Source organism: Leuresthes tenuis, unplaced genomic scaffold (assembly GCF_036924035.1).
Source record: "Leuresthes tenuis unplaced genomic scaffold, fLeuTen1.0.hap1 SCAF_22, whole genome shotgun sequence".
NCBI lineage: Eukaryota > Metazoa > Chordata > Actinopteri > Atheriniformes > Atherinopsidae > Leuresthes > Leuresthes tenuis.
In genome coordinates, this window is record NW_027325376.1 from 16,483,481 (window position 1) to 16,497,213 (window position 13,733).

Below are 13,733 nucleotides of genomic sequence, written 5' to 3' on the forward strand. Positions count from 1 at the left end.
GCATCACATCAATCTAAAACATCTAAGACAGAACCGTCTCCTCTCTCTGCACTTCTGAAATAAAGTAAACTTGTCAATCGATGAGCATAATATGGTTATAATATAAGTGGTTTGCCTGCACAGCTCACTAAAATCACACGACGGCGCCATCTTGCTTTTCATTGGGTTGGAGTTGAGAGTTACACACCACCAAGCTACATAGACAGATTCCCCCAGTGACGCATCAGTGCCGGCTATATGGATCTCGTTCTGCTGTCCATGTATGACAAGTAAGTGTTGTTTTGCACAGATCCGACATTGTAAGGTCAATGTTTAGTCTGGCTAAACAAAGTAACCGTGTGGAAAAACCCTCCATCTTTGAACCTATTGCCTTGAAACAACTATTCTGAAGCTCAAGGAAGTTAGCAAATTGCTAGCTCCTCTGCAGACTGTATACTACTACAGACATTACTACTACAGATATTAAGATCTACATGCATCCAGCGAGAGACATCATATTTGCACTGATTTCCATAGGGTTTGAAAAAGAATCGATTTGATGAGGCATACATGTAAACAAATCTGAGCTCCACAGCTTATCATTGTTGAGAGCCATATTTTGTTTAATGTGGCAGAAACAGAACGGGGGGGGGGGGGGGGGGGGGGGGGGGGGGGTAGAAAGAAAATGTGAGAAAAACTTTAACTAATTAATTTGGAGACTGTGAACTTAGATCAGGATTTCAAATGGTAAACTATGAACACAAACTTATTAATTTTAACCTGTGTTGGCTGAACATTGTACTAGTTCCTCAGAAGTGTGAACTTGGTGGGGGTTTGGAGTTTATCCCATCAGACAGGTTGCCAGTCCATCTTTGTTTAGATGTTATAGGTAGATTTTATCAAAGCTGAAAGACTAATAAAACCACACCAAAAAGTAGCCCTCAGAAGTAACGCCGCAGGTTTTTGCAGGAATGTTCCTGCTGCAAATTAAAATGTACCACTACAACGGCTATAAGCTCGTTCCCTTCTAAAGTTAATTCTTCTAAAGACTTCATAATGTTCCTTGTCGCATTTTGGCCGCAGACGATGTAAAGAACCGCACAGTGAGTGGACACACACCGCTGCCTGACATGGCTCCAAATGAGCTTTTCACATGGCAACACGTATGGAACCGGTCCTTGAAAAGGTTCTGCGGGCGAGCGCGCACGTGCGCCTGCGTGAAGATGCGGTGAGCTGTCCAGCAGCTCCCTGATTGCATGAATACCATCCCGTCGTAATCTGCGGACCACATTTTATTTCACGCACATTACCGTACGCACACAGTAAGTCGCGTGCACGCAGATGCACCATCATAAGTGATTCTGCTCATACCTTGAGTGGTAGAATTTAAAGTGGGAGACCAGTTTCACCTTTAGGAAAATGTAGGAGGGGGTAGAAAGTGTGTCACGTTTGCGTGGTTATCAGCCACTGTTTGATACTCTTTTAGCCAGTGATGTAATAATGACAACAACTTATAATAACAATAATGATAATAATAAACTGAAGTAGCCATGCCTCCATGTAATCTAACTCAAAACAGAATTAAGCAAAACATACACAAACTTCCTTTAGTGCTGGTGAATGTATCAATCCATTCTCCCTCTCACTGTGATTCACACACCGACCATGATGACGGTGACTGTAGGAGTGGAGATTTCTGACGTCAGACGAGGAGAATGACAAGTGCGTCCAATGAGGGGCCGAGGATGTGCAGCGCCAGGACGGAGCTGCCGACAGAAGGCTAATAACCATGCCAACCGAGGAATATAGCGCGCGCCGCTGACTGGGGGAGAAAAGGGGAGAACGAGAGGGGGGAACCCCGAAAAGAAGACAAAATCAAAAAGACGCTCTCACAAAGAGGAGAGTAAAAGACAAGAGATACATCCTGGTTTCCTTCAGGGGGAGAAGAAGACAAGGAGCTGGTAATTTATTTTCTCTCTTTTTTTGTCTCTGTGGCGTGGTCTTCCTTCCATCGTACTTTCTCCTCCCCTCCCTCGCTCGCGCTGGCTCAGGGACTGCACTGCTGCAGCTGAATGAAACTGACCAAGGTAGCTGATTTATTGTTCCCGCTCTTGCTTGAACGCACGCGGACACACACACTCTGAGACTGAGCATCGGTGTGACAGTCCATGACTTGCTTGTTGTGATGCTGGTGTTTCAATATGCGGGATGCACGCGCTCCTGTTAGCGCAGAGGTTTGCGCCCCCACCACCGAAAGCTGCGGGGCTTGCGGTGGTGCTCGTGGCGGTGACCTTCCCTGGCCGTCCGTTTGCTGTCACTCACTAGGTGAGCGCGTGTGCGCGTCAGTGCGTGCGCAGGGGCATGGGAGCGAGAGAGGAGGACGGTGGTGAAAAATAAGGGGGCGGGGGGTGACGGAAGGGTGTGTGGGGAGGTGTGCGAGGGGCGAAATTTTTTTATGAATGGAGCTCCACATCCTTGTGGAGAGTGCGAGTGCTGGCTGCTTGGCTGACTGAACTAAAATTAGCATCGTGCCAGATTTTTATCTTATTTTTTTTGTCGGTCTTCGTGCGGAGCGTCAGCAGCAGAAGTGCATCAGAATTCCAATTAAAACCCCACTAAAGGCAAGCGTGGACAAACGCGCACGCGCATCTGTCTGTTCACGCGCTCATACACGCCACCAGTGAATAGAACAGCAGCTAGCGCTGCGCCGTGCCCCAGGACGTCATGCACCATTTTTAGAGATGCTCTAAAAATAGAATTAGTTGATGATGGTTTTGACTGCAAGAAAAATCATCGTCTTCGTCTTCGTCTTCGTCCGGCACCTGGCAGGTAGGAATTCACCACCAGGTTGATGCTTTAGTGGCTATAAGTTTATCAGTTGTGTTGTTTATCTGGTGTATGTGTTGCTTGCTGTGTCACTTTGCCTTGAAGCCAAAATGGAAGGAATAACTCCGTCATTTGTGGAATACTTGTCCCTCTGTGTGCGTGCGCGTCCACCACTGATGTTGTGATCTTGCTAATTGCCTGTCAGCAATGAGATTTGGAGCTGCTGGGGATGCTTTAGGGTCAAGTGCACGGCTGTTTCCATGAATGAATGCTTGAGTGCATGTAAATAACTGAAATAATGTCCTCTTCACCCCTTTATCAAAGGGGATAATTGATGATAACCTGTCTCATGCTCCCCCTTTACTCACACTTTTCCCCCAAGAACCTCTTCTTTCTTCTTTGACATCTTCACACCATTTCATCACTGTTAAAAACTCGCCATCTCCACTGGTTACTCACTTTATGAGCTTTATTTGTTGTCAGTCACATTTGTCATGTTTCCTTATCCATTATACCCTTTATCGCCATTTCCTCATCATCTTATGTTACCCTTGTTCTTTGTCGTTTATCTTTCTCATATATTATACCTTCTACGTCATACTTCTTATCACCTGATTAAGTTTCTATTCGTTTTACATCTAATCTGACTTATTCTCCACTCTTCCCTGAATCAATTCTCTGGCCCTTTTGCCCACTTATCTACATCTTTCCCTCTTTTCCGTTTTCTCTCCTGTTTCTCCAGCTATGATTCTCTCCCTGACCGCCGCAGTAGCCATGAGTAGCGGCAGTGGTAGCAGCTTCAACTCTTCCCTCGATGCCTTTGACTCCTCCACCTCCTGGAGCTTAGGCGAGGACCCTTCCAATGTGTCCACTGAGCCTGTTGTACGAACTCTGACCCCTGACCTTCAGCCGGCGACCACAGCTGTCGCTGTCCAGGAAGTTAGCCCTTGGGATATCGCCCTTTGTGTAACCGGGACGCTCATCTCATGTGAGAACGCTCTGGTTATTGCCGTGCTGTTCTACACGCCAACACTCCGCGCACCAATGTTCATCTTGATTGGATCACTGGCGGTGGCAGATCTTCTGGCTGGCTTGGGCCTCATCTTAAACTTTGTCTTCACCTATCTGATTGACAGCTCAGTGGAGTTTGTGACGTTGTTGTCAGTTGGACTGCTCATCTCGGCCTTCTCAGCATCTGTCCTCAACATCCTCGCCATCACAGTTGACCGATACCTGTCGCTGTACAATGCCCTGACCTACCACACTGAACGGACAGTTACCTTCACCTATGTGATGGTGGTCTTCATCTGGGTGTTGTGTCTCTTGCTCGGCTTGCTGCCAGCATTCGGCTGGAATTGCTTGAGAGATGAGTCCACGTGCAGCATCTGCCGCCCTGTCACCAAAAACAATGCCGTGGCGCTCGCTGTCACCTTCCTCTTGGTCTTTGCGTTGATGATGCAGCTCTACCTTCAAATCTGCAAGATCGCATTCCGCCACGCGCAGCAGATTGCGGTGCAACATCAGTTTGTGGCAATCTCCACCACCAAAGGGGTCTCCACGCTGTCAGTCATCCTGTGTGCCTTCGGGGCGTGTTGGCTGCCGTTCGCCATGTACTCCATTGTGGCCGACTCCAGCTACCCTATAATATACACCTACGCCACGGTCCTCCCAGCCACTTGCTGCTCTGTGATTAACCCGATCATCTATGCGTTCCGGAACCCGGACATCCAGAAGTCGTTGTGGATGGCTTGTTGTGGGTGCGTCCCATCCAACCTGTCCCTAAGACCCAGAACATCCAGTGATGTGTAGCAAGGAAGGTTTGCGTCTGTTTGGATGCTAGAAGCAGAGTCAGGGTTGTAGGAGGAAGAGGACAGAATGGGGAGCAAGAGACGACAAGGAGAAAATATTTAAGGTAATGACTCTTCTCTTCATATCAGGGCTGGAAGGCGGACAACGAATGCTGAGCTGGCCACTGTCAAAGTTTCACCAGCAGAAGTTTGAGAAGAGGGCAGCACATTGTCAAAAAAAGGTAATGAAGGTGATGATGATTCTGTCCTGTATTTGCTTGGAGACAACCAACAGAGTGTTAACGGTGGCATGAAACCAACTGCAAAAGCATGATTTAAGGTATCTTGGTGATTTAAGGTGGCCATGGGAGTTTCAGGGGGCATCTCAAGTGACTTTTACAAATGTCCCCCTCTGGGGCGAGAGTAGTGAGGCTTATCTCTCAAGAGTAGCATATATGTTGGCGGTGAGATTTTGGAGGAAATGTACTCGATGTCCGGAGGACCAGAGCTTGTACAGCACTGAATGGTTATGCAATCATAAGGAGTTAAATAGTCTTAAAATAAAACTTATGTGCTCTCACCGAGGTGTTCTAAATTCAGTGTTGTGTGGACAAAAATACAATGAGCTAAATATAAGAAACGAATGACCTTCAGTATTCTTAATGAGCTATCTTTGTAGTCTTCTTAACAAAAAACAATATTATCACAGCCATGCTCCCTTTATCTGGTGCAGATTAAGTAGTTAATTGTTGCAGTCTGTAGACAGACTCTGACAGTAAAACTACATGCTGTTCATACCAAGCCCATCATGAATTTTCCCAATGCCAACAGCACAAGTGCCATTTTGTCGCGTCACATACAGTACTCTTCCCTCTTAATACATTCCCTTCTAAAATCTAAAGCAGCAGCTTTCCTAATGCATAGATAACCCTGCTAGTTTGCAAAACTCAGGGAGGGATTTCCATATTTAGGCTGGCGTGTGTTGTCCTTGGCGTGATGAAATCAAATCTGCTCCGCGTTGGAGAAAAAATGGGTTTCACAGCATGCTGCTGGGCCATGACTGTGAAGCAGAGCTGAATTCAGCACCAAGGACAGCTCCACTGCATAGCGCCGCTACCCTGGGAATGCTCTCTGCTGTGTGTGTGTGTGAGTGTGTGTGGAAAGTAGGCTATGTTGTTCTCTACACCATCTTGATAGGGAATGTGAGATGGACCATTCCAGCTTGACTGGAGTTTATTTTTGCTCCATGAAAAGTCTTATTTGACCAGAAAGGTTGACAGCTTTATTTCATAGTGCAGGGATAAAAAAACTAAACGAACAGGGTAAATTTAAGTTTTTCCTCAAAATTAAAAGGGACACAAAAGAAGAAAAAAAAAGAACCCGCCTGTTTGACGTCATTTAGTGTGACTTCAACTTTTTGTCAGCAGCAGAAATGGTGGATTAGAACAGGAATGTGTGGTCTTATGAGTGAAACAAAACATCTGGAGGGAGAAAGCCTAATTATCATTATTTTTTTTTTTTGCTGTTTTGTCTTTTTCAAGGTAAAACAGACCTCCAGGTTTACCAGCATCTGCATAGCACTGCTGAAACCTTATTTAGACCTTGAAATTTAGAGACAGCATTCTGACTCCACTGCTCAATTGATTATACATTAGCCAGCTGACCACAATCCATAAAAGGGAATTTTTCATCAGGAAAGGCTGTGTCTGGTACAGTCTGTTCAAGTTAGACTTGACGTGCGAAAAGTGATTTGGGTGTTTTTTTTACATTATTGCTCAAAAATTTACCACATGTATATGAAGTGTCATATTCAAGGGGGGTAGTGAAAGCCTATGGAAAATTATAGAGAAAATAAATCTACACTGCGGGTGTAATTTGAAGCATTATCTAGTCTACATTCCTCTGGTTTGTGCTGCATGCCTTCCATTTTCACTTCCCTGCTTGCAGCCTGTCAGCAGTCGCTGGAATTTTTTTCCTTCACACACACACACACTGAGCTCTGCCTCAGGGCTCCTCCGAAGGCTCAGTTGGTTAATGAGAAGTGAGGTAAGAGGCGAGGTGACGTGGCGTGAAATAGAAACGTCAGGCGAGACGCGCCCTAACGCAACCTCAGGCCACAATGGCCACATACCCTCATTAGGATAGTTATTTCAGATTGAAAAGGCATCATGTAGGTAAATCCTGCTAATGTTGTTAACACCTCGGCACCGGGGAGCTGGCCTGATGTTCGGAGGATGAAGGGAATGCTGTGAGGATGAGCTGGAGAGACGATTATTCCCAACCTCTAACACCATTTAAAACATCTGCAGAGATAGTTTTCAGTCTCATGTTCCTCTGCACAACATCAGAAAGAGTTACCATGACTAAGCTATTGGCACGTCGCTAATATATGTGCGTGGGAGGTGTGCTGGCTTTGGGAAAATCATTTATGGAGACAGTATGGCCTGTAGTTTCAAGCTAAAAGAGTAAAACTCAACTTTTGAGGGAAAAAGATTTTCTGCACTAACAGGGAGTTACTTCAAATTCATTGTATTCTACCAAATTAGTCCCAACAAATAGGTGAAAGAACATCACCTTAAAGATGGTGCACAGGAGAAGAAGTTAAGATAGATTTTCTTTTCTCCAGAGTAAATCAGAATTTATAGTAGCTTTGTTTTCTACTTTTCTTGGCAGGAAAAAACGAAAAAACAATCAGTTGTTTTTACAGCCGTTGTTAGCAAAACAGCAGCTCCTCAAGTTTCTGTCAAAGACGGTGAACCCTTATTTCTTTCTTCGTTCTTTTCTTTTTTGTGGGGGACAGCCTTTTTGGAACAAAAACTTCTTTGCAATAATGTCCAGCTGTATTTTGACGTGTACAAAAAAACTACAATCGACAAGCAGAGAGAAAAAGAGAAGTGACAGGCTTTCGAATGATTTGCAGAACAACTCAAATTAAATTTTTCAGAGAAAAGGGAAAAGGCACATTTTATTGAATTGGGCAGAAAATGGCCTGGTCGAGAGTTTCTGAAATCCATTTAAGCAGAAGTGGTTCTTGCAAGTAACACAAACATGAATATGAAGCAAACGCTCCATTTTTATATTCATCTGTGTTACGCTGCATACGGAAATCAGAAATCTTCCCACATGCTTTTTTCCCCCTCTGAAAAAAGCTATATTGGCAGTTGTGTCACAAGTTTTGGAAAATAGCTACCTCTTTTAAGAATGTTATAGTAAAAAGTCAATTGTTTTCCAAGGTTTAACCGACCTGTTGAAAAAAGCTTTGACCACCTCTCTTGCTCTCTTTTGCTCTAATACTGCATTGATGGAACTGCCTAATGGTAAACCACTTGCATCAATAATTAGATGAAATATATTCAATTACTCTGAGGCTGGAAGCATGAGATGGATGTAGTTCAGTACTTTTTGGAAGCTTGGGGGTGAAAGTAATCAATCCCTGAGAGTAAACTGAATCAATTTCACACAGGAAACCGATGCACAATAATGTGTGAGACTTACCTCACCAACTGTATTTGGAAATGCTAGATGGGACATCCAGAACATTTATAAATTTAGTAAGGTTAGCATCACATCTGTACATTTAGGATAGCCATTTTGGCCAACGGCTCTCTCAAGTTAAGACATGGGAAAACCAGCTTTATGACATTTCAGCTGGAGTTGCTTGCACTAACTGCACTAACAATGCCGACATTTAAAGGGAACAGCGGTATAGAATCCAAAATTGAGGAAGCTAACATAGCTTATTTGCTGCTGTGAAACTTGCACTTTTTACTCTTCAACCATCATCTAACCGAATTACAATCTACTCCACAAAGAAATATTCACAGGAAGTTATTTGCCAGGCATAAAAAAAGGTTTTGACTAATCTTACTGTCCCGTTAGCGTTCTAGCTATAAAGGGTTGCTAATTAACAATAATTGACAATTAGTTGGCGAGCTCCGAGTGCTTCTTGATCTTTGAGAACCTTCTCATTGGATGAAATTGAACATAAAGAAAAAGCTCTGTATGTAGAAAATAAAAAGTAGTTTAGGAAATAAACTGTCACCGGCTAGCATGAGCAGGTTGCTAGCTGGCTAGCCTGCAGAATAAAGGCACAGTACTTGTGGTGAAAATCAGTTGGTGTAACAGTTACGTAGTGTGAACCCTGTTAGTCATGTTGGTGAATACTTACTGGAAAGTTGCTTGTACAAACACATATTTGAACCAACTGCCATATTGACTAGAAATTCAGCCTGGTGTGACAAAATGGCGTTCAGTTTTTTTGCCGTCAAAGAGCAAAGAAATATGACATTGGAGGCTTTCACTAACACTGATTTAACATTTACAAAATGTTACACTATCTCTAAACCAGAAGATCTTTGATTATTTGTTACCTCGCAGACCTTATATGAATCTACCTGCCAACTCTGTGATTTGAGAACCAGGCCTCTGCCGGCTGAACAACAGCTACCTAGATATTAATGTCAGTGGTGGTCATTTAGGGTTATGGCCACGCAAGAAGGGCCAAACGGCATGAAATTAAAGAAAAACTACAAATTCCACATACATGAGACAAGCTGGCCAGCTGAGGGCTAAAGCTTACCCCAGCTGTTATCATCACAAGAGGCAGTGCACATCCTGCACAGGTCTCCAATCCTTACGATGAAAAATATTTAGCAAAAATAGTTGAATTTCTTCTTCGTGTAGCGTTTACAGTTTATCATTGGATAATACAGTCCACTGTAGGTTTAGAATCTTGTCTCCCTTTAAAAAATTTGCTGTGGACACATTTCAAGATAAATATTATCACCCATTACGTAGATCAAAGGATTTCAACATTGGCTTTCCTACATTTTTTAGAAGCTCTTTTTTTTGTGCTCTGGCATTGCAGGTTTCTGCTACATTTCCCCCAGGGTGAAATAAACTTAACAATGCTCATTTGATCCAACTCTGCCGATGATCATAAACCCAAAAACTGAAACCACACATCAGCTATTCTGACGCTGACAATACCAGTCAACTGAAGTGACCGATCAGCTTACAAGAGGTCCAGTGTCCACTGGTTATATCCCATCTGGCATGTCCATCAAGTGGTTGTTAAACACAGTTAAAAAAAAAAGAAAAAAAAACTCATTTTGTGAATATACCACGACTCGAGTCAACCATTCCTGGGGCGGACGTGGAGCGACCACTCACTGTGTGTGTTTGTGTGTGTGTGCTTTTGTGTGCGTTCTCCACCCGGGATCATAGCCAATTGTAATGAACCATAAATCAACAAAGTCTCACTGTAAACACAAACACTCGCAGAATGGTTTTTGTCGGCCGCTATACAGGATTGTAATTCAGTTTTTAAAAAAAGAAATACTGTACAAGTGAGTGTGTGTTATTTTTCATATGCAAGGCTGTACAGAAATGTATATTTTTGTAATGTTCATCATCAGGGCATGAGTTACAGGATATGGTCGCTGCTGTGAGTGTGTGCGTTTCTTCCTCTTTTTCTGTGTTCTTCCTAAAAAAAAACAAACAAAGTGTTTCAAAGTTTCTTTGGAGCGAAAAACTTGCGTGTTGGGTATGCTGAAAAAGTGCCATATTTTTTGACTTTCTAGTGTCTTATTTTTGGTTCGTGTACATACACGTTTATCGGAGGGCGATTCATCCACTGTGGAATATGTAGGCATCAGAGTCGAATCCAAACGAGAGTGTTCAAAAGAAAAAAAACTCACATTGAGCAAAAAAACCCCAGAAAAACTACCCTAAATAACATCAGTGTTTGCATTTTTTTTTAGCTGTATCTTTATTCATGAAATACAGTGATTTGAACAGTTTTTCCTGAAAAAGACATGCACAGAAGGATGGGGAGACAGAGCCCGAGCAGCACCGTACGTCACAGACTCGGGTTTCCAGTGACGTCATTTTTTGTCTGAGTTGTGTCTCAGAGAGCAGGTCGTTTGAAAGACATCCTCCTCTCTTCCTCTCTCCAAAAAACGTCGACCCCTCTGTCATTCTATCTCGCTTGGCTGTTTCAAACATTCCCCCATTTCCCCTCCTTCCTTTTTCTCTCACCCCCCCATCCTTTTCTCATTTCTTCAATCATTACGTGTCCGTCTCTCTCCGCACCCTTTTCTCTCGCCTCACTTTCTACTCGATCCCTCCGTCCGTTCTCGGCCATCCCATCCCTTCTCTCCACGTTCTCTTTTTGCATACCCCTCCCTCTGTCTCTTTCCAACATTTTCACGACGGCCTGCAGCAAGCTGTTCGGTCAGGTGATGTCTAAAAATAGTTCCCACGAAAGCGTCAGAAATATGAAAAGAAAAGGAGTGGAGATATCAAACAAATCCGCCTTCCTTGAGCGCCGACAGAAATGTCGACTCGCCCTCTCCTTTACCCTCTTTCTAAGTTATATCCGCTTTCCTGCTCTCCGTCCTCACGCCCTTTGCTCAAACACCCAACCATCTTCGTGTATCTTTCTACTCACCATCTATCCTTTTGGATCGTGTCTTTCTGTTTTTATCATGAGCACAAGCATTTATGTAAAGGTTCATAAAAGCAGGGTTTTGGGCTAGTGCCTACAGCAAATACTAAGCAGCTCAACTGTTGCTCAGTCAGGCTTGGCTAACGTTCTCCCTCTGTAACCTACAAACCTGGAAACATTTAAGGCAAGCAGAGTTTTGTCAATTTAAAAAAAGAAAAGAAGTAAATAAAAAAAAACAACCATTACAGAGCTAATTTTCTATCAGACCGAGTATGGCCTTCATGATAAAAACATTGTTTTATGCATCAATGTAGTTGATCGGGATGAGAAGCAGCACGTATGCACGAGCATCTCTTGACTATTGGGTAATGATACTGTGATGTCAGAGACCTAATGCAGTGTCCTTGTACCATGTTTTTTTTATTTATTGTTTTTTTTCAATTACTGTCTACTTTCTACTGTATTTTCTTTGATTTCCCATCTTTGTGTGGCGACACGATCGATTAAAAAGTACAAATGCACTTTATAAGATGGACATGTTACACATTGCACTTGTAAATGTCGAATGTAAAACTTTGAAGAGACAGATTTATTTTTATTATTGTACATAAATGAGAAGAGAATGAAACAAGTGGGGAAAAAAAAAAGACTGCAAAAAAGCGGAGAAATATTTGCCAAATAAACTGCGAGTAACAAAAAGGGGAAAGGAAAAAAAGAAAAGAGTTGTTTTTTCTGTGTGCTGGAGTGGATTCAGGCTGGTGACGTCGGTGTGTTTGTAGGAGTGAGCTCGTGTGACATTATCTGTGTGTGGGTGTTATGAGTGTGTGTGGGGTTTACGAGTGCATGTGAGTCAACACTGCAGGTCACTACTGTGAAAGAGAGACACAGAGTTGGGAAAGAAAAAAAATTGTGAAAAAAAAGTTGCTGAACTATTAAACCCCCCCCCCCCCCCTGTTTGCACACACGGCAACAAAGGTGTGAGGCACAGACAGTGTGAGGAAGGTAAGTTGAAAAGGAGGACAGCATAGCGGGAGAGCCCAAAGACAGGCTTTCACAGACAGGAAAGCAAATAACTCCCAGAGAGTGAGAAAGACAGGAGAAGGTGCAAGAAATAGCTTGAGTTTGAGGGTTTTGTGTGTGCATAAGAGGTTTCCCCATCAGGGACAGACTTGCTTTGTCACAATATTGACGACCAATGCATGGACACAAACATCCAGATGTTTCGTAGTACACGACCCAAATGAACCAACACCTTGCCCTCAAACAGCCCTTGTAACTAATGTGGGCAACCATTTTGGTACCTATAAGGAGGTCCGGACCCCACAAGGTAATAAAGGGCAAAATATTTCTTGGAGTGTACGTGTGGGTGAGTTTGCTGGGACACACTCACACATTGAAGCGATGCAGAAGGAGACTTCGGCCATCCGAATCCACGACCCTGTGGGTGTCATTCAGCCTTTAAGTCAGTTATGGTTGTGTTTGCGCGCATGTCAGAGTAATGACTCATTTTTATGCGGTCTTGAAATGGAGGTGAAGAGCTCCCCCGTGTGGCCACAGACACGTGCTGCGAAGTCGAGGAGGATGAGGGAAAAGATGCAGCATCCGCCCACACAGACACACATCTCACTTCTTTTACGTCATTACAGCAGCTCTCTAAAAACAGGCCCAATCCCCTAAACCCTTTCCCAGCTTCAATGTCTCACACTATTGGCCTCCCTCCTTCTTCGTGCCGCTCTGCTGCAGGATGATGACAATCACCTGTGTGTGTATGTGTTTCAGAGCAGAGTAAGAGTAAGAGCACAGAGGGTGGGGATGATTCCGCATCTGCTTTACGTGATTCTCTCTCACACACAAACTTATTAATCAATGCATACGCACTTGTCGAATACAAACAGTGTGTATTAGAGGACATTCTTAAGCTTTGCGATTCAGAAACAATGTTTGCAAAGCAAACAAGCAGCAACTTGGGAAAAACATAAGTTCACTCACAAAATTCAGACAAAAGCGAAACAAATTAAAACTGATATGGGATAAAGGCTTGCACTTCCCAGCACTTCCCAGCACTCCTAGCTCGGACCACACCTACTCTGTAATGACAGTCGTATGACAAAATTTGGCCTCGGACATATAGGTGCAATGTGAAGAATAGCTTTTGGACCGGTCTAAGTTTTCCATCAAAAAGTGAAGTTTGGCTGGCACCTACTGGCCTATCTGTACTTACTGATCTTGACCTCTCGAACTATGGTCCGCAGCCACTTTTGATGTCAATACAACTGAGCGCTTTGGTTTAGTTTTGGCTGGATGGGAACTTCCTGATTTTTCTAACCTGTGGTGTGAAACAGAAAGAGCTGCAGGGAAGACCGTGCCTGCATGTCCGTCTCTAAGGAGCGTCTATACGACCCACCATACCCAAGAGGGTAGAATTATTGTAAATGCTACAAAAACATCAGGTGCAGCTTCAAAGTAAAGCAGGTAAGTTTAAACTGGGTAATCAAGTTTGAGTATGAATGATACACTTTCTATAAAGCTTCTTCTCGTGCTACTCTTACTGTATGATGTTGTCATTTTGTCAGTAATGATGCGATGCTGCCGTTTTGATGTTTCATTCCACTTGTCCACTGACCAATGGGGTGGAGCACAATTTGAGTCTCACTCCTGACACAGGAGGCAGGCTGTAATTATCTTTAGTCTTA

The 13,733-nt window shown here is 43.5% G+C and overlaps 1 protein-coding gene across 2 annotated transcripts; it reads left to right on the forward strand.

Annotated features, from left to right (window-relative positions):
* The first annotated feature begins 1,661 nt into the window (after window positions 1-1,661).
* Window positions 1,662-12,747, forward strand: gpr185b (G protein-coupled receptor 185 b). Of its 2 annotated transcripts, none has more exons than XM_072376750.1 (2): window positions 1,662-1,940; window positions 3,548-12,747. In XM_072376750.1, the coding sequence occupies exon 2, from the start codon at window positions 3,550-3,552 to the stop codon at window positions 4,612-4,614; it is 1,065 nt and encodes a 354-aa protein (XP_072232851.1). In that variant the 5' UTR covers window positions 1,662-1,940; window positions 3,548-3,549; the 3' UTR covers window positions 4,615-12,747. The 2 variants fall into 2 exon arrangements, with proteins under 2 accessions (XP_072232851.1, XP_072232850.1); XM_072376749.1 differs by lacking the exon at window positions 1,662-1,940 and adding an exon at window positions 2,461-2,808.
* Window positions 12,748-13,733: the final 986 nt, after the last annotated feature.